Consider the following 21,980-nt stretch of genomic DNA (forward strand, 5'->3'; position numbering starts at 1 on the left):
CCCAACGTGGAGAAAGAAATAGATCTGGTTTCGCAGAGCGTACTTGAACAGAACATCACAGAATCAAATGGACAAGCGCCACAATTTCACAAAAAGAAACCCACTAGAAGAAGAGAAAGTTTATAGAAGCACCCTTAGTCCAACGTAACAGCACCATCTTTAGTCCTTGACCTGCGCCACCCGTCGACGGTACCCAACTCGCTACCTGACGCCGTATAAATGTGGGTAGCTTCGATTGAAGCGCTCAGTTTTCACTAGATAACGGCAAGTGATAATTTCTAGCAAAAACGTGTTTAAAAAGTTTTTGGACAACGGAAGTTAGAAACGTCAGTATTGACCAGAACCAATCCTTGCGCGTCAAAAGCCAAGACGATATACTTTGATCGAATAGGTATTAGAAATGTAAAAAGTTATGAAGCAACAATGAACATTTTTTTGAGAACGTTCATTCAACATGCGCATGACCTTGACATTGAACGACGCACACGGGCGCATTTTCCTCAAAAGCTGGCCAGAAGTTAAAAATTCCAACTTAAAAATCTTGAGCTAAATCCATTACATTTCAGTAATCTAGTTACCTGGCTATTATAAATAAACAAACTTTTGTTTTGATTCGCGTTGCTACTCGCCATATTGTTATTGAAACTTGAAAGTTTATTAATTTGTATTCATTTAATCAGAGTGCATCAGTATGTATTTAACCGTTTTTTCGAAAATTGGTGATTGAAAAATAATAAAATTATAGTATGGATCCTATGCTAGTGGTAAATACAAGCATATAATTATTATTATCTACGCAATTATTATCATCTATGTATTGTTTTAACGTCACAACGGCATCACTTCTTAAAATACATATACGTTTCGTTTTCTTTGAACAAAAAGTACATTTCCCCGCGTTTCCCAATCTTCAAATTAGCATAAAACTCTTATTTAATATGTCCTTAAAAAGACATATTTTCTTATTTACGCGATGATTTGCGATCTTAATGGGTATCTATTTTTTAAGAAGTGCTCTCAGTGCTGGTATATATTTTTTATTTTGGTAAAATTTACTATTGTAAGGTTTTTGAGCATGCAAAATTCAAAAATGCTAATGGCAATCTTGCCAGATTTACAGGTTTTTGAGAAGAAATATTTATATCCCAGACTATTAAGTGTTTTTTGACCAATGGATGACTGGAAGATGATGAGTCTAAAACCTGTGTTTGCCCTGTGTCATTTTAAAAATTTGTGACACAGAAAGGTATTAGGTATCTAATCAGATTTTTTTTTATAATAGACCAGGAATTATGAGATATGTTTTTGTACTAGATTTTCATAGACGCAACTGTACAAATTTCAATAGTCCATAAAAAAACTTGTTATAAAAAGTTCTGCTTGTTTATTGCCATAAATAATAAGATTATACTTGCGAAATTCTTAATACTCAAAGTGCTCAAATATCAATATGTCATCTTCGTTTTTACCCCTTTTTTTTAAATATTTATGATTATCTTTTTGTAATTTTGTTTTTGTAATTACATATACATTATCATAATTCAAGGTTAAAATTAGAACTGTTTTATGTTTTTCTTCAATAATACATATTGTTGGTGTTGTTAAAATAAGTTTTAATAACTGTCACTGAAAAAATGAATTACGTAAAAATGTGAACAAGTAAGAAACTAAATTAAAAATGTTCTAACATCATTCTAAAAAAAAATTATTAATCAGTATTTAATTTAGGTATGAATTTTCGACCACACTGTATATTTCTACGTGTAACGGAATAATAGTGTAAAGTACTGTATTATCATTAAAATTTATACTTTTCTTAAATAAATTCATTATTCATCATTTTTAGAAATTTTTTTAAGATAGCATTTTGATCAAATTCGCCTGTGTGCGACGATCGCTGACAGATCCTTAATAAGTTTGGATGTGGCATTTTTTGGCAGCATTTTCTTAAAATAAGCCTAGATCTCGTTCTAGGTATTCTGGAAAAGCGAGTTAACTGTGTAGAAACTGCTGTTTAGAACGAAAATGGGGCAAAGTGCAGGTTAGCGGATGAAATGAGGCATGCGCGGAAAATCATTTCCTGGCTGCGGCGCACCAATTTTTACTTTAGTAGAGCCACTATATTATCTAATACATATATGACTTTGAGACACACTTCACTAAAGTTTTAAATCCCTATTATATTTTTCTTTCCCGATCAAAAAAAATTTAGTGACGCGTTTTAGAAACGTTTATTTCACCCGTCAATCATCTTTTTGCGGCGTCACTCGTCTGATTGTGATTGTCACTACTTATAGAATAGGAGTCATGTGTTGCCTAGTATACTTTTGCTACAACCAAATTTTTGCCATACAGCACGAATAAATTCACTGAATGACGTGTAACGTGATGATGAGAACTGACAAACGTTAAAATAACATCGGTGTTTTAAATATACGTAAAACATCCGATCGCTCCCAAATCCACGACTAACGTACCGGAAACGGTCGAGGTGGCTCGCGATAGTATTTAATGAAGCTGAAATTTAATAAATATTTAAGAGTAGGTAGTAGAAAAACAATGTTTTCAAAGCAGATAAAATGTATAAGATAAAATTAACGTCAGACACTCTCATCGTCTGATAGCTAGATAGAAAGCAACGAATGATCCAACCTTTAATTTTGCGCGTTAAAACCCGTTTAAAGATTCAAGCGCCTTCTATTCAGCAAGATCGTCATTATGTGAAAAACCGTTTTCTAAAAAGAACCGTGGAATGTGACCCAAACAGTGCAATGCACAAGTAAATATTTTGAACGCTTCCGAGTAAGAATGTAAAGTGTAAGATCAGAATTGATAAATACAACGAAATAATAAAAATCCCACTTGAACCCATTCGATATTCGTATATATTCCGTTCTCGGATTCAAACGATCCAGATAGAGATTGCATGTTCGATTTTAAAAAGGTGATTTTAAATTTTCCAGTAATGAACAAGCTATCGCCTGGTTTCGTCATTATATCTTTGAGTTTTATTGTTGCGCATGTGGAATCAAGTAAGTGGCATATTTTGTGAATATATTACGCTTACATATCACGCGATGTTTAAAAATTAGTATGCGTGAAACATTTTAAATTTATGTATCACCCATAAAGCATAATTTTTTCACGTTTTGTAGTTCCGTACTTTGACTTTACGAAGGAATAATAATAATGATAATAATGCATAAAATTGTAGTCAAATATATTAAAAAATAAATCGTTACAAAATATTTTTTTATGTGCTGGATATATATGTCGCCATTTTGGATTTGAAACATTCTCGTAAGATGATCTTTTTTCGACCGATTATTTTATTTAAAAGCATCAACAAAGCACAAATGTGCAAAAAAGACAACACGTTTGATAGGCATTTTTATAATATTAATTTGTGGCAGGAGTTGTTTAAAACCAGGGAATCCGATCTAAGCCAATTTTATTTAGGCTAGTAATGGGTATTCTTTTTTTTACATGCACGTTAATACTAATGGTAAACCAGTGTAAAAAGAGTTTCTTTTTTATGCTAAATCTTTTGTCAACCGGTTATACTTTATAAAATCATTATACTTTAACTATTTTTGATGGGTAACATCTATTATACCCAGAAATAATTTTATTGCTGGCGATAATTAATGAAAAAAAAAATGATTACTCTTGTGCTGTAATCTACAGATACAAATATAACCGTCAAAAAAGATATTTTTTCAGGTAAGTAAAGAATTTCACCTATTGCATAATTACTTGACGAGATTTTGTTTTATAAATGAATAATAACTCATCAAGTTATTATAAAAATAAAATAAATGAATATTATTATACAACTTAATCATTTAAATGTAATAACAAAAGACACGATAATGTATATTTGTGGGTATAATTTATAAATAAAATATACATCCATATTTCGATATTCTTTACCTATTGATTTAGTTGTCACAAAACTTTAAAAGAAAATATAAAATTTTTCTTTATTTATAACTGTTTTAATATGTTAGTTTAAGTTAAAGAAAATATTCTCCGATTTATATAAAAGCGCATTACTAGCCGTCTTTTGGCATTTCAGCGTAGATCGAGTTCACTAGTTAGAAAAACAAATTGAAAAACTAAAAGCAAAGCAAATGTGAAGTAAAAAATTAATTAAATAATAAGTGAATAAAATATTTATCAAATTGGACACAACGCATACTTGCTCAAAACCAATAAATATTTTTTTTACAAAATTAACAACACTGTACTCGAGGTCATATTATTCAAGTTACGTATATTATTTAGTGTCAACTTCGAAATGAAACCATCCAAAACTGCGCCTATTCAAATCTGATTTTTCCCTTTGTAGAGAATGTGGGTGGTTACTATTGGGGAGGAGCATCGCAAGTTTTACCAGTGGAAAAAATTAATGCGAATTATTTGACACACATATATTACGCCTTTTTGATAGTTGAAGATAACGGAACATTAACTATTCAAGATGAAAATAGGGCGTTGCGAGAAATAGGTACGTATCACACATTTTGAAAATAAGTGTTACAGAAACTGATCTTAGATTATTTAGTGAAACCAACATCAGAAAATGATTAAAACCTGCTAGTGAAAATCTTGCTAATTTAGTATATGTCAATTTAAGTATTTGTATATTTTAATGTTATTTTTTAGCTATTTTCTCATGTTTGTAATTTTAACAAATTGTTCTCGTAGGAATGTTGCAAAGGTTACCGGAACTGAAAAAAATTAATCCAGATTTAAAATTATTGTTCTCACTTTCTAACCAAAACCAAAGCTTTTCGACAGTCGTTGCACAGGCGGCATTGAGAAAAACTCTAGTACAAAGTTGTATCGACATCGTAAAAAAATACAATTACGATGGAATAGATCTTGATTGGGAGTTTCCCGAGGCAGTAGATAAGGTTTGTAGGTCATTAATTTTTAAAAATCGTTTGGGATTGGGTGTTTGGCGGAAGTTTAATCCATTTTTGGTTAATTAAAAATTTTCAGTCACTCTAAACTCGTTAATTGTTCTTTTACTTCTACAATATACACTATATAGTATTAAATAATGAGACAGTTATACCCTCTAATTTTTATAATGCCCTGCAATTTGTCTTGTCGTTATTTTTAATTGGCTATATTTTTCTCGTATTAGTCATTGTTTTGTAGTTATTTCAGAAAGTTATTCAAAAATAATATGTAAAAGGGATCGAATTAATTTCTAATATATACTTCATCTAGGAAAAAATTTCAGACAATAAAATGAAAAAAAAAAAACATGACGGTCCCTGAAGAAACACTTAATTAAATGTACCTTAAATCTAACATACCTGTGTAATGTATGTTGATAGGACAACTACATCGCGTTGCTCAAGGATCTCAAGGAAGGATTCAAGGAGTACGATATCTTATTAACTGCAGCTGTTAGAGCAATACCCATCTACGATAACACTGGCTACGATGTACCTCAAATAGCTAAGTAAGACCCTTACATATTTTCAATATTCAAAATGGAGATTTTCAGGATAAATTTAAACACACCATCTCTTTCCATAATTTTCACTAATATCCTATCTATTGCCAATGTATAACGTGCCCCACCGACATCAATTTATATCAACGTATTTACAAACTATAAAACCAATTTAGCAGTAGAAATTTCCAAATTTTTATTAATCATTTGGAAATTTCTACTGCGAAATTATTTTTGAAACTTCTACCAGAGAATACCTGAACTATTAGCCAATATATTCTAAATATAAATACTTTTCTTAATTCGAGATTCAAATTCTAGGCCCTTTTTCTGTGTTACTGAAAATTTTTATTTAATACTTCTTGTCAAAAACTTATTACTTTCCCATCCAAGTAACAGATTTGATATTATTATTAATAAGATTCAAAAAAATGTTTTTGCTCTTATTTAGCATAAAAAACTGACATAAATTTGTACAGTACCTCCAAATTTTCTTGTTTCTGCAGGTCTGAGAACCATTCACATTTGTTGGATATTACTGGACTACTTCCATTTCTTCTTCTTCTACAATTTTGAATGTTACAGAGTGATTTCAAGATAAATGCCATTTTGAGAGTAACCTGTATCTAGATAGTCTCTTACCATATTAATAGTATATAATCCACCAAGGTGGTAAGCGACATTTCAGTCACGAGTTTAGTTTTTCGGAGCGAGTGTTTAATAAACGAGTGACTTAAAAAGTTTACCATACGTGTTGCATACTATACTTTTTCTACGACCGTCAGTTTTTGGGACATTTTCGAAAACAATACCATTACATTCAATGAATTTACAATCGTCAAAATTCAAAGCATGGGAAATATCTCCGAAAACATCCGACTGATTCCAAACCCATGCGGTAATATCCCGTAAATGTTTGAAGTGTTTCGGATCCATGGGAAAGGAAAGTGACGCTCTCCTTTAGGCTTTAGGCCATCCTTTTATATCACACCTTGTTTTAATGAAACACCCTATATAATTTTATGCAGTTATTCTCATATCAATAAAATATCACAAAATTAAAAAAAATAACTTTTATTATTTGCCATAACATAATACATATACAACTGTTGCAGACTTAAAAAATATAATATATTTTTTAAGAATTCTACATTAAAGCATTTATCTTGACAACTTTAACTACCAAACATGTAGATATATCCGAATAGAAGCGGCGCCATTAAATTTACTATATTTTAAGAGAAAACATATTTTAGCCTAATAGTAACCACAGTGTGTGACACCAAATTTTCAAATTTTTGATTTTCCTCATAAAAAAACAAATTTTAATTGATTTTGGAATGTTATCATTACGTTTGCTTTATAGATACCTAGACTTGATCAACGTCATGACATACGATTATTTCGGATCGTGGAGTTCATACACAGGCCAAAACTCACCGCTGTTTCCGTCTTCGAAAGATACTGCGTATGAAAAAGGTTATCTTAACGTGCAGGCTGGAGGAAAGCTATGGCTCGATGCTGGAGCGACAAAAGACAAGATTAACATTGGCCTGCCTTTTTATGGTAGAAGTTTTACACTTCTTAATCCCGAAAATCACGACCTTAAGGCACCAGTAACTGGAGCTGGTTCACCAGTGTCACCGTCATATTTTCAAGTAAATCAATCAATCAATCTTTTTGTAATGAAGACTGTCTTGCAGAGTTAAAAGATCAGATAAGTATCTAATGAAATGGCTAAAGCATTGCAGTCAATGGGCCAGAATAAAAAAAAATAATAATTTTAGAATATGTATCAAACATTCTGAAACATCCATCAAATCAATAATATGGTATTAACAATTAAGGTTAATATACCAGACCTATTTACATACTATTTTTTTTCTATTTTTAATTACAATCTTCCATTGAATCGGATCCGAATAAAGAGAAGCATCGAATTTGATAATTAGTTACCACAAAAACTTGTTCCTTATAATATATGTTGTTCTAGATTTTACAAGGTTATTCAAATTGGACAACAGTATGGGATGATGAACAAAAAAATCCTTACAAATATTCTGGAGACCAATGGTTAGGATATGATGATAAAAAATCAATAACCGAAAAAGTAAGTAATCTTCTAAAATTATCGGATCATCAAAGGTTCAAAAATATAATATACATTAATTTATTCGGAAAATTGAAGGAAAATAATTACGTTAATAAAATGAGGTTGATGTAAATTTAATGACATATATCGATTAGTAAATCTATAAAAACAGCTTGAAACTCGAAACAGGCAAACCAAAATTGTAAATTATTTTCAGAGATTTTAAAAATTAAAAAGAGTGATTTTGTTATATAAGCTCATTTTATCTTCTATTTTAAATTATTTAAATTGCAGATGGTACTTCGAAAAGCTACTAAGAAATAATAATAAATCAGTATTGAGTAATTTATAAATAATAAATTAATAATCAATAGTAATAATAAAGCATTACTCAGTACTCGATGAAAAAGTATTCTTGTTTTAATTTGTCGACAGAACGACAGCTATTTACAATCAGTAGTGCGACTTTAATTATTAGGGAAGTAAAAAAACAATAATATTTTATCTTTACTTGTTTATGCGATTGAAGAATGTTCGTTATTTAATAAATATTTGTGGAAAACTGCCTTTGAGAAAATGCGAGTATTATCCAATACATAAATTAAATATAAGGTTAAAATAGAAACAATTTGTATTTGGATTGCAATGGAACTCATAAACATTTATATAGTGTATTAAAAAATAATATAGTTACCGGATATTTATTTGTAGAAGTAGTGCAAAAGCTGTTTTCCTAGTAAATAATTATGTTATTATATTTAAAATAGTAATTTAGGATGATTTGTGTTCTAAAACTGTATTTAACAGTTTTAGTTACTTATAAAAACAGATTATTTTTATTTTATTTTACGCAGGTAAAATACGTATTATCCCAGGATTTTGCGGGAGTTTTCATATGGCAATTGGGCGGTGACGATATTGAAGGAGTATTTTCCGGAACAAAACAGGAATTGTTGGCATCAATCAACGAAGTAGTCAAATCATCAGGTTAGTGGAGCATTTTTGAATAGCGAAAATAAATATTAATAAAAATAATTACTTTTTTACTTTTTTTCAGTGAATAAGGAACGCAGTTCGTCAAACAACTCCCTATATAAAAAACATAAAAAAATTAAACAGACTGAGGCGGGAAAGAAACTTCTGAGAAAAACATAACCCAGTTAGTGAGTTACGAACAATTTTTTGCAAAAAAAATAATAAAAATTATGATATCCATTTTATAATTTTATCCAGGAAAAAAAATCACTATCTTCCTTGCGGACAGCCAAAGATCCTACTTCGATAAAGACCAAATCTAGCAAGTTATTCGTTGCTCATCAGCCATTGGCTTCGTATGATAATACAACGATTAACAAAACAAAATTCTTGAAAGAATAACTGACTATAAAGTAATCTATAACCTATAAGGTTATAAACCTTATTCAGAGTATCTTGAGATTTCGCAATTATATTATCTATCTATGATAAAATCGCGGTGCGTTTCTGAAAATCGTGATTTTAATGTGTAGAACAATATTTAAGTCTGACCTTGGATAAGGTGCAAGTAAATAAATTAATTTTAAAACATTTTAGTTCATTTTAGAAATACTCGATATATATATATATATATATATATATATATATATATATATATATATATATATATATATATATATATATATATATATATATATATATATATATATATATATATATATATATATATATATTTGGAGGGTGCTAAAAAAATCTTCAAAAGACGATACATATATATATATATATATATATATATATATATATATATATATATATATATATATATATATATATATATATATATATATATATATATATATATATATATATACATATATATATATATATATATATATATATATATACATATATATATATATATATATATATATATATATATATATATATATATATATATATATATATATATATATATATATATATATATATATATATATATATATATATATATATATATATATATATTTGGAGGGTGCTAAAAAAATCTTCAAAAGACGATACTAGCCTGGTGTTTAATTGGCTAGCCTTGTGTCGGATTCAGACACCACACAGAGTGTGGAGTTGCCGCCTACCGACTAAAAAAACCCACCCTATCTTCCACGCAGGCACCTTTGTACCGGAAACCGCTTACGCATTACTTCGGTACAAGGGCCGGTCCCAGGTTCTCCACCTATGTACTACGGTTTGCCCTAATATCTCTCTCCTTGGTCTCGATAATTTTGCGAATCACTCTGTACGTCTCCCTCCACGTATTTTCTTGCCATCATGTTGCGCGGGTTGAAGTTGGTACCTGTTGTACATGAGTACATAGTTCTTTGTTCCTTCCACCTGTGGCAGTGAAACAGTGTGTGCTCCACGTCGTCCAACAGGCCGCAGTACTGACAGTCACTGGTCTGGGCGCGTCCTCGGTCGGACAGATATTTTCCAAAGCAACCATGCCCCGATAGAGCCTGCGTGAAAAAGTAGTCCACTTCCCCACGCGGGCGATTAATCCACTGTTGTATGTCCGGGATTAACTGGTGTGTCCATCGGCCATAGGTCCCCGTGATAGCTTTCTTTGTAGTGTTGATAACACAGCTATTAGTCTCTTATTCTCGATAAGCTTGCTCCAGACTGGGGCCCCATACAGTATCTGAGAGTGTACCACGCTCGCTAGAAGTCTCCGTTTGGATGATCTTGGTCCACCTATGTTTGGCATTAGACACAACAGCGCAGAAGTCGTTTTTTCTGCCTTTTGCACAGTTCGCTTTACGTGCTCAGCGAAACTAAGCTTTCTGTCAAGCCACACTCCCAGGTATTTGACAGCGTCACTCAAGCCAATCTCACTACCCATAACATCGAAAACAACGTGGCCTATCTTCCGTTTTGTGGTTAGCAACACTGCTTTGATTTTCTCCGGCGCTAGGGCCAACCGTCTCTGCTCGAGCCATCGCGCAACTCTCTGTAGCGCCGTGTTTGCGTTGCACATCAGGAGCTCCTCGTTCTTTGCTACCACAATCATGCCGATGTCGTCGGCAAACCCTATTAGTGTCACTCCGTTTGGCATCTCCAACGCAAAAAGCCCATCATAGAGCACGTTCCACAGTGTGGGTCCAAGGACCGAGCCCTGTGGTACTCCGCTTGTTATGCCGATCCCCTTTGCCTGTCCCTATGCCTCCAGTAGGATCTCCCTGTCAGAGAGGTATGACGCTATTAAGTTTATTAGGCCTTCGTCCATTTGGCGCTTTATTAATTCCTCCAGGATTAATTGCCACGAGGCACTATTAAAGGCATTTCGGACATCAAGAGTTATTATAACCGCCAGTCTACGATTTGCATGCGCGAAATTTGAAGCCTTGTTGGAGATTTCAATAACCCTTGCTATGGCATCAACTGTTTGTCTACCGCTCCTGAAGCCATACTACCTAGCCGACAGACCACCAGTACGCTCAATTTCCCTGTGCAGGCGTGCAATCACTAGTTGCTCGTAAAGTTTTCCCTCTGCATCCAGCAGGCAGACTGGTCTATAGGACGATGGGTTCTCCAGCGTGTGGTCGCCTTTCCTCAGCAGAATCATCCTAGCTGCCTTCCACTCCGCTGGAAAGCAGCTTTTTTCTGCTAGCTTATTATAGGTGGCTAATACATATTCAGGCTTTGTCGCCACCAGCTCCTTAAGGATTTCGGCCGGGACCCCTCCAGGGCCTGCCTCCTTCTTGTTCTTATTTTCGCAGCAGCGTTGCTTAGTTCATCCACGGTGAATACTACCGGCTTCGCACCATCGTCGCGAGCAAACGATACCGCGTCATGACACGGAAATTGATGTCGTACGATCTTCTCTGTTGCTTCCATGCTTAGGTTAGGTCGTGGCGGAAATCCAAAAAGGCTCTTCATCGCGATTTTGTAACCATCGCCACAGATGTCACGATCAACGTCGTCAAAGAGCCGCGTCCAGCACTCTTTCTTTGCCTTCTTGATTTTGTCTCTGAGTGCTATCTTGCTTTCTCTGTATTCCTCCCATGTTCTTAGTGTATCTCGAATAATGCCATGTTTGACAGTTCTTGTGTATTTCCCTCGCTTATTTATACAGTCTCTACGATGTTCCGCTATTTCGCTGTTCCACCAGTACGCAGGCTGTTTGTTCCTGAAACTCCTTTTCTTTGGCATTGAGATGTCACACAGCGTTGCCAACTCTTCTGAGAAATCTCTTGCCGATGGTCCGTCTTCGCCAAGCGACCCGATTGCATTGCGAAGCTTATTTCTGTCAAGTTTTTTGACTTACCAGCCTCTGCATTCTCTTTGCCGTACCACTGTCGGGTCACTATTTTTTACTTCAAAAGTTATGTAGTTGTGATCACTTAACGTTTCTGTTTCAACTACTCTCCATTGTCCGATTTTCATCCTGATGCCTTCAGTCACTATGGTGAGATCAAGAATCGAACCGTAGCCTTGGCTTTGAAACGTTGGCGAGTTTCCCTGGTTTACAGTGATTCAGCCGTTGGCGGCCATCCACTCTGTGACCATTTCGCCCCTCGCGTCAGTATGCGTCATACCCCACTCCGTAGATTTGGCATTAAAGTCCCCAGCAGCCTTTTCGTTGTTGCCTTGCACCATCCTGCCGATTTCAAATAGGGCCTCGTCCAGTTGATCAATCTCGTCGTTGCCGGAGAAATAACAACTATAGATGGTAAAGTCTACCGTTTCTATAAAGCAATATTCGGAACCGCTACCCTGCCTTTTAATTGCTATGTTATTTCCAATGACTTTTATGGCAGCTTTGCACTCGTTATCCTTAATCCAGTCCTTTCTATTCTGAATGGCGATTCTGTTGGGTTCGCTTACTATCAACACTTCTGCTTGCATGTCTGTCGCGGTTGCCAGCGCCAGATCTTGGGCTGCGCGACTTCTGTTGGTATTTATTTGGAGGAATCTGATGATTGTGTGGATGCGGTTGCTTTCTTTGGCGCTACCGCCGCCTGCACTTTTGATGAGCATCTAGGGGAGCCGGTTTGATGGCCCTCTGCTTTACATTGGAGGCAGAATGGTTTATTCGAGCATGTATCTGCTTTGTGGCCCTCGTGCCCACATTTCCGACATAGTGTTTCTCTATCTGGCCCTTTACATTGCGACTTGACATGCCCTAATCCCCAGCATCTGAAGCATCGATCTTCTCTCTGCCTTTCGTAAATTCGGCAACTAGTCCAGCCGATTTTTATCGTCTTAAGATTAATAAGTTTTTCTGCTTTCGCCTCGCTTACAATTAGGGTGGCATTTTGCCTGCCTCCGTAAGCTGGTCTGAGAGCTCTTAAGTCTACATTACTGGGGTTGGAGCCCGTTGCCTTAGAAACAGCCTCTTTGATCTCGTCAGTTGTAGTAACTTCGTCCAGGTCTTTAACGTGGAGAACTTTTTTGCTTTTTAGCAAATGTGCAGTGGCCCCGGGTACCTTTTCACCAATTTCCCTTTTTAGCAGTTTAGTAGCTCGATCGGATCCATTATTGACGGTAAGTAAGACTCGGCCGTTTCTTGTTTTTCTAAGTTGTCCAATGTCGACGCCTATGGCGCTAGGATCTACAGCAGTTTTAACGGCCTTAAGGAGGTCCGCAAAGCTCGTGTCTTTCATTTCTATCAGCAGCGCATCTTCCTTGGGTTTCCTCGGATTCGTCTCTTTGTTGCGTTTTATATGCTGGCTTGGCTGGTACTGTTCTCGTCGAATTTTTGCAATACGTACTGGCGTATCGCAGAATAAGAACTGCAGCATTCGTGTCATTATGGTTCCGGTGATCTCATCTTATCGAGAATCGCTATATTAGTTCTATCCTGTTTTATGACTTGGATTTTGATCCTGCGTAGAGCCTCGAACATCTCTGAGTCGCCCACTTCTGACTGAGTGGATTTTTCGCTCAAGATAGGGTAGAATATCCATCTAGTGGACTGCACTAATTTTCCACTAACGTCAGGAAAGCCCACGGAGTGCACCATGATGGCAACTTCACCTTCTCTCTTGTTTTGAGACGTAAGACCATGTTTGGCTCCAAATTTGTCGATTGTTCTATTGATATCTTTGTTGCGCGACTCCAATTTAGTATTACACTGCAGAATTAGGTCCCACTCCGTTGCGGTGTCTTGCGCTGGTCCCTCGATACTTTCCAAATCGTAAAATACGTTTTCTTCCCAGTCCTCTTCACTGATGGACTGGTAGCACTCGAAAATCTCCTCTTTTTTGAGCTGCTGTTGTCTCAAGACTCTTTTTTCCGCCCGTGCACACGCGTCACATTTTATAGTCTCTGATCTTTCTTGTCGTTTGTCGTTCTGTTCCGTTTTCATAGCGTTGACCTGCATTCGCAGTTCATCATTTTCTAGACGAAGTTTCTTTTCTGCTTCAGTATTTGTACTCATATCATGCAACCATTTTTCGATATCCATCGCACGGAGCTTCTCTGTTAAGAAGGATAGTTTGCCACTGATCTCACAGTATTCCTTTTTTGGTTTATATGCTTCTTTGATTATTCTTTCCATAGTTCTTACCTGTGCGAATACTTTGTCTAAGGTGTGGATAAGGTCCCTTTGTTTGTTGTTCACATTTTTGCTTGTTGAGTTATCGGGGGTTCCCTCCAGTCTCTTTCTTTTAGCTGCATTTTCCGTGATAGGGCCTTCTGTTTGGTGGGCCAATAGATCACTAGCGTCTGGGAGCGAGAAGGTTCTCCGTGTCGGTGGTGTTCTTTGAATAGAGTCTCTTCTTTGAAACGGGTTTATCTCTTCGTATCCAGTAGCAAAAATACTCTCCTCAGCCTGGAATACCACTGAGGGTGAGCCGCAGTCGCTGGCTGACGGTCCAGTGGGGCCTGCTTCACCATCCCTGTTCTGGACCGGTACTAGGCATCCTAAACCTTGCACCGTACTCTTCTGCCTTCCGTTGGACATATCCTATCTGCCAGGTAGAAATATAAATAGCGTCGGAGTCGGAAAAATACCAAGAGTTGGCCTAGGGGGGCCGATAGGAAAGATGAAAGGGAGAGAGTCCCAAACAAGACAAGTTGAAACAGAATGAGGCTCAGCTAGGGTACCTCGGGTTCGCGAGGTCCGTACCCAACAGTTGTGAGCCCCCGAGGTAATATATATATATATATATATATATATATATATATATATATATATATATATATATATATATATATATATATATATATATATATATATATATATATATATATATATATAAACTTACTCAAACGATTCATAGATGTCATACTTACTGTCTAAAACCATATTTCAGTTGGAGTTCTGGAGTTCAAATTGACCCATGGAATTTTTTCCTGCTTACCGCTAAGTGGCGTGATAATCGAAGCATAGTAATGGAATATTATTATGACTTTCTGCAGGCTCAGTTGGCATCCTTAGCCGTTAGTGGTTTTGGGAACGTTGTCTGATGCCAAATGGCTAGGTGAAATGATCTGTTCGTATATGTTTTTTGCAATAAAGAGTTGTTTATTATTATGCAACAGGTATGGTAAATAGCATTTGAGTCACGAGTTTATTTGGCACGAGCGGAGCGAGTATTTAACAAACGAGTGAATTAAGAAGCTTACCAAACGTGTTGCATACTATACTTTTTCTACGAATCTTAATTTTTGGGTACATTTTTGCAAAATAACACGAATGCATTCACTGACATGACCGTCAGAATTGACGAACGTCAAAATTCAATCCGTATAGTAATATCTCCGAAAGCAGCCGACTGCTCACAAATCCGTACAGTAATAGTCCGGATTTTACCGCACGGGTTTGGGAGCAATCGGATGTTGGAGATATTTCCCACACCTTCAATTTTGACGTTTGTCAATCCTGACAGTCACTTGTTGCATAATATATTATTTTCTTATGTCTTAGGGCCTCTTGCTAATTTGTTGTGTTTTTTGTGATTTATATTGTAATTTTTTTTTCATTGTTCACTCATGAATAGATCAATTAGTTTCAGAAATGCTTATTAATAAATTATTTATAATATGTATTTGTTTAGAACGTAATTGGTAAATATTGGCACAAAATACATCTGTTTGAGGGCAACTAACTAAATTGTTTTTCTAAAATAACTTTTTTCAACAAGCTATGCAGTACATTTTATTATTTTATTTGGAAAGTTTTATGAAAAAATCGCAGGGGAAAAAAAGTTTCTGAATAAAAAACAAAATTAAAAATGCATATTTTCTAATGTCATTGCATAAGTTTCTCCTTAAATTTAGTTAAGGGAAATGATAGACGTAGTCTAATTTAATCCCCTCCACTAATTAAAAAAACCAAATGTATGCAGAAAGTGTGTTTCTATAATAGTAATATTTTCGTAATATTTTAATGTTCTATTTTTGTTTTTAAGAAACAAATTGAAACATTATTTTTCCACCATGTTTGTAGCATGATATCTCCCGAGCGGTTGTCTTTTGACCCAATGTTTATATAAGAAACTACACTTTATTTTTAACCCAGTATTTCGTGCAGTCTAAAGTGCATATTAGCAAATTTTTATTTCGTAATCGAACATGACATTTATTAAATAAAGTACACAAATTAAAATATTATAATAAGTGTTTAAAATGTTCTAGTTCTAACGGGATCCTATATATATTGAAACACTGTCGAATAATCTAATAAAATATGGCTGTTTGCGAGGCACTTATATAGTAAGTGACTTTTTAAGGTAGATTCCTTATTAAATTGCCAAAGATCTGGGTTTGACAAACTAAGCTCAGAAACGAGGTTTTTTAGTTAAGGTAGGCAACACTAATCACATCTTTAAATATACGGATATTTTTTTATAGATTTTTCTGCCATAATTATTGGTACCCAACCGTTTATAAACAAATTAATTTATTTCCAAATCAGTTTTTAATAAACTAAAAAAGCAGCAAGTGCCATTCAAAGCTGACCAAAATATAGTAAGGAGTCAAAATTGGAAAATTAAATATATATTGATGAATTTATTTCTATCTAACTAATAAGGCATTAATATTTTCATGACACTTTTGAATCAAAAAATTGTTTCTTGTTACAGAAATTACTTTTGGTGGTAGTTTAATTTTTTAAGACTTTTCAATTACTATATTCTTCTACTACACTTGCTACCTTCCTATTTTTCATATAAGAGTTAAACATTATAGTTTAAGAGCCAGTGGGCGGCTACCTACATGTATTTGACCAGACCTGGGCTTTTGTACATTAAGGCCCCTATACCTACTATACATGATGTGGGGACCCACTAAGCCAAAAGGTACTGCGCAGCTGGGACAGGTATTGATTTTTGGCGAATTTTAAATATATTTGACCACGGCTGCCGTTTTGAAATCTTTAAATATATTATTATTATCGAAAAACAATAATGACAGACCAGACAGTTTTGAAAATGCTCAAAAAATTAAAATTTTGAAAGTATTTGACCAGATCTGCCATTGGGATATATTATTCGTTATAGTCTTAAAAACTTTTATTAATACCGGCAGATGTTTTTATTGAGTACACTCCTCAGTAGATAACAAAATCCTTACTACTACCCGGACATACAATGCATATAGCTATCTTTTTTCTTTCTCCTATGTATTACTATTATACTCATTCCAGCTTATAGTATTTTATTTTATAGCTACTACCACTTAAATAATTTAGGGTTTATACCTGAGATGGCTCTGTTATAAACCCAACCTAACGGTTTTTGTCAGACGTTTTCAGTATGTTTGTGAATCTCTATACAGATGCCTCTTGTTAAATGAATTTAATAAAATACACAGCTTTATGTTATTTTTCTTTAATTAAACTATTATTCGTTAAATATCTCTGACATTATGTCTAGTGAAAAAGAACTAGTGAAGTATGGTTTTTGTACCATAGCAGAGACTGTTGACAAATTTTGAGTTTAAGAAAACATTGTAAATTAAAATAAAATGAAATAATTCTACCGGATGAAATTTTTGATTCTGTATATCACAGTAGTTGTTACAAAGCGTTTACGGCTTTAAAAAAAATTCTACCGATCTCAACAAAGAAGCTGTATTACAACCCACTACGTCGTCGTCTGCAACTGAGCAACCATCAACATTAGTTGATAGCTCAATATCTGATGATACAATAGTACTTGATAATCTTGTAAAAGACGTAAACGTTTCTGAGACGGATGAAGTCGTAGAAAAAGATATTGGCGCTGAATTAGATCAGTTATTGGAGAAAGCTTCGGATGTGAACGAAAATTTTAATAAAAAAATACACAATTTTGACGCAACCTCAATACCACCATGCAAGAATGAACTCTACCAATAACTTCTGAGAGCCCATTACATTTCAACTATTTGGAAAAACGCTTACAAAAAGCAACCTTCAGCCTTGGACCCATTGGAGTGTGGTTGGCTTGAGCAGGACAACACATTTGTCTTTAAATGGTTCGATGGAGATATCAACTTCCCTCTTTTATTAGCGACTTAATTACTAATGTTCCTGGCAAGTTGATAAAAATTAATTCTTGATCAAATATATTCGGATCAATTTACTAATTGTTTATACTTTACAATTTATGGTTTATTTTTACATCCGATTCCATGGATTATGAAGAAGAGTTAACCTACGACAAATATGACTACGACACCTTTCAAATTTTGTCTTAAATAAATTAAAAAAAAATGAAATACAGAATTGAATTGTTTTTTGTTACTTGCATTATACCCCAAGATTTCAAATTATTTCGTAATATATTTACTTCATTTATCATCAATCTTATAAAGTTTAGTATACAAAGTACAAAAAAAGTATTAATTTCTGTACATATAGTGATAAAATTAATTATAAGTGAGCTAAATTTATGTAAAACAGCGATCGTAATACATATACATCTGACCGGGTAATAGTAAAGATTTTGTTATCTAGTGAGGAGTGTACTCAATAAAAACGTCTGCCATAACGAATAATATAACTCATTGGCAGGTCTGGTCACATACTTTCAAAATTTTATTTTTTTGAGCATTTAATTTAATTAAATTTAATGTTAACCGCATGCTAATGGTCTGCCATTATTATTTTTCGATAATAATAATATCATATTTTAAAATTTCAAAACGGCAGCCGTCTCACCTGCGCAGTACCTGGGTCCGCCGCTTTGGGCTTAGTGGGTCCCCACCTCATGTATAGTAGGTATAGGGGCCTCAATGTACAAACACCCAGGTCTGGTCAAATACATGCAGGTAGCCGCCCACTGGCTCTTAGACTACTACGCATTACACATTTCACTTCAGTGAAAATCTTTATTTTGCTTTCAAGTACCATGCCGGACATAAGATACACAAAACTCTGACAACACAGCAGGAAGGCAACTGAACCTAAAATTGATCCCCAAACAGCATGACGTTGAATATACACAAGGATTCCAGTTCAACAACAAAGAGGGATGACGTCAACTAGTACCTTAAAAGAACTCGCTTGATATTCACGTGTATATTGCTGGATGCCAGCTCAGAACGTTTGTGGGTCGGATACCACCTAGATCTAGAGTAAATAGTCCTAACTGAGAGTACACAAGTGGACAATTAAAACAAACATACAAATATGCAATTTATATTAACAAGATGGTTAAATGACACTGAACCACTTTCTGTTGTTCGTCAAATGGTCAAAGGTATATTGAAATTGAAACTGCGAAATTACATCACTCGAAATACACACCGAAGCAGTAAGCAATACCAAACACATGTGCATTCTCCATTGAATAAAACGAATACCTGTCTTTCTCTGCGTCCCACAAAAATCTGCAGGTCGTGTAAACATCCTGCGAAATTTTTTCTCCGATTGTCGCAATGCATACTAATTTATACCTATAAAAAAAGTTTGATAAATAGCATATTATCTGAACAGTTCTGCTTATCAGAGTTGTTTAAAATGCTTATATTTTATTACATCTTTTTGGTATCTCTAACCGTTTTCAAGAAACGAATTATAGGATTATCAAAATTAAATTATTAAGTTATAGTACTACCAGCCACAGCCTTTTGGGTACTTCATTACTCACAGTTTGGTTTTGCCGAAATAGCACATTTCAAAAAATACCTAAAAGTGGTACCAATTGCGGAAAAATACCGTCACTACTAAAATCGTGCATTTTTTTATTGTAAGACTCGACTCTGTCTGATGTGCTGCTGAACTTTTTTTGTCTGTACATAACTTCACTAACTCGTTTTTACCTAAATATTTAAAGGAGTCTGGGAACATTTTAAACTTTTACTGTCTTAAAAATAGCCACATCCAAACGAACTGTAAGCGGCTACGTTAATTGAAAGCGAGATTTGAAATGTCCGCGCATGCGCATGTAGAATAGCTCTACATTTTTTATGGTGACTTCCATATAGCTGTTGCTGTTAATAATATATATATATATATATATATATATATATATATATATATATATATATATATATATATATATATATATATATATATATATATATACTTTTTTCTAAACAGCGATATCCACACACTTAACCCCTTTTTGCCTGAAGATTTAATTGGATCTGGGCATATATTGAGAAAATACTGCCGTAAAAAGTCGCATCCAAACTTGCCGCATGGTCATTGGTTGCAAGCATGATTTAAAATCCCGCGCATGTTGAATAGACCTAATTTTTTTTGTCATAATTGCTTCCTAAGTTCATATATTATCGGAATGTGCAGGGCCTCTAAATCTCTGGTGGCTTCAAAAGTTCTTATGTTATCAGCATAGTAGCTTGTTTAGACTAACGGCATAGAGGGAAACCCGACAAATCATTCCCAAAATGCGTAGAAATCAACCTAAATAAATATTTTTCAGAACGGTGGCCAGTTTTCTATGTTAATTATATGTGTATGAACATGATGTAATAAATAAATTAGCTTTTTATTTATTTAAACCAAGTTTGTACATTGAAAAAAATAAAAATATGTAAAAGGCGCTATTTATTTTTTCAAGCGGCTTGAAAAGTTTTAAATGAATGTGTGCAAGTGTTTCTTATTTGCGTATTTTTATTTTCAATTATTGGTTTAAAAATTGAATATATTTAATTTTCGCCAACCTGTCAAAATCCAATGCCTTAACCTTGGACCTTATAGCCATCGATGCCCACTTTGCTTGTGCAACGCATTTTTCCGGATCATAGGTCAAATTTTCCAAAGCCTCTGTTAAAACTTCTCTCAGGATTTTGTCCACTTTCTCTGGGTTAAAAGGGTTATCGGGCTCTAATCTGTATGTATTCATGTACCTGGCGACCTAAAATCCTTATGTTTTATTATACCCTCTTTATTACTTCCTGCCGATCTAATACGAAAAACATTCCGAAAACGAAATGAAAATCAATCTAAACATTTTTTGTTTTATTTTTTTATTTGATTCACGATAAAAGCAATCTCAAGACATCGCATATATATTTGAACAAATAAATAAATAGAAATCTCTTGATGTTAAAAAAGGAACCATTCAAAATGCACTACGATTTTTGAGCTTGACAAAACAACACACTTAAAACTTCCATTGAAAAAATATACAGATTTAATAAAATTTGGTTCCACTTTTTTTAAAATCCATAAGCATGCCCAACAAATCAATAACTATACAATAGCGTTTAGGAATTTATTTAATTCTAATATAAAGATCGAAACAAAATTTACCTCACTGTTATGTTGGGTTGTTGACGATGACAAACAATCATCCATAATGATAAATTAGTAAATCAGATTAAATGCTTAGATAATAATCACTGCTAAAACTACGTCTTCACAACTAGTTTATATCTAACAAACAAAAAAAATCTTACATGAAAACTTTTATAACATAAACGTTCCTAGTTCATGTCGTCGAAACAACCGCATCTTTCTAAGCCTGGCAACTGTTTAAATTTTCTATTATCTGCTTCATGACCTACATTCAAAAGGGCGTTCGATTGTAGCACACCGGCTGGCACGAGGAAATATGAAAATTGACAACGATAATGAAAAAATAATAAATAGTTATGTAACTAAACAAATCTCACAAGAATTTTTTTTTTTATTTTACAATTATTTTGGAATAAGTTAGAAATTTGTGGAGGACGCATATTTAAACATTACTTACTCCGATTTAAGCTATTATTTTATATTTATTATTATTATCTTGTTAGAAAAGAAAAAGTAAATCAAACTGAAACTATACAGTTCGTGCTGATCACACATTCCCTCCAAAATCCATATTATTATAGCATATTAGGAATCGCGGTGCTTAAAATATTTTTTACACCATAGAATTTATTAGTCTGTTCCTTGGTGGGAATAAATAGTATCTTAAAAACTACATGCCTTATCGTTTTGTTCATCTTGGTAACCAATAAAAACAACTTCTTGATCGCGGAACTAATCTCCGTGCCAAAATT

The 21,980-nt window shown here is 34.0% G+C and overlaps 2 protein-coding genes across 3 annotated transcripts in view; one reads left to right on the plus strand and one right to left on the minus strand.

Annotated features, from left to right (window-relative positions):
- The window catches only part of LOC132705876 (dynein light chain Tctex-type 5), a 42,183-nt gene that overhangs the window by 17,703 nt on the left and 2,500 nt on the right, over nt 1-21,980 (minus strand). Inside the window, exons 4-5 of one of the 2 annotated variants that reach the window (XM_060676942.1) lie at nt 20,652-20,845; nt 19,329-19,421 (exon numbers count right to left, since the gene is read on the minus strand). In XM_060676942.1, coding sequence (XP_060532925.1) covers nt 19,329-19,421; nt 20,652-20,845 — 287 coding nt within the window. Of the gene's footprint in view, nt 1-19,231; nt 19,422-20,651; nt 20,846-21,980 lie in introns of those variants that run through there. The other variant, XM_060676859.1, reaches the window with a different exon arrangement.
- LOC132705681 (chitinase-3-like protein 1) lies at nt 2,637-9,073 on the plus strand. The gene is made up of 8 exons (XM_060676494.1): nt 2,637-3,032; nt 4,352-4,510; nt 4,711-4,919; nt 5,352-5,479; nt 6,840-7,131; nt 7,467-7,583; nt 8,420-8,552; nt 8,623-9,073. The coding sequence occupies exons 1-8, from the start codon at nt 2,927-2,929 to the stop codon at nt 8,718-8,720; spliced, it is 1,242 nt and encodes a 413-aa protein (XP_060532477.1). The 5' UTR covers nt 2,637-2,926; the 3' UTR covers nt 8,721-9,073.

This window comes from Cylas formicarius, unplaced genomic scaffold, assembly GCF_029955315.1.
Source record: "Cylas formicarius isolate icCylForm1 unplaced genomic scaffold, icCylForm1.1 PGA_scaffold_10__41_contigs__length_53128322, whole genome shotgun sequence".
NCBI lineage: Eukaryota > Metazoa > Arthropoda > Insecta > Coleoptera > Brentidae > Cylas > Cylas formicarius.

Bases quoted from the DNA above. Each gene is read 5' to 3' on its own strand.
- LOC132705681 (XM_060676494.1), top strand. From the start codon at position 2,927: ATGTTCGATTTTAAAAAGGTGATTTTAAATTTTCCAGTAATGAACAAG. The intron at 7,132-7,466 runs GTAAATCAATCA...ATGTTGTTCTAG, and splicing joins TGTCACCGTCATATTTTCAA to ATTTTACAAGGTTATTCAAA. The intron at 8,553-8,622 runs GTTAGTGGAGCA...ACTTTTTTTCAG, and splicing joins CGAAGTAGTCAAATCATCAG to TGAATAAGGAACGCAGTTCG.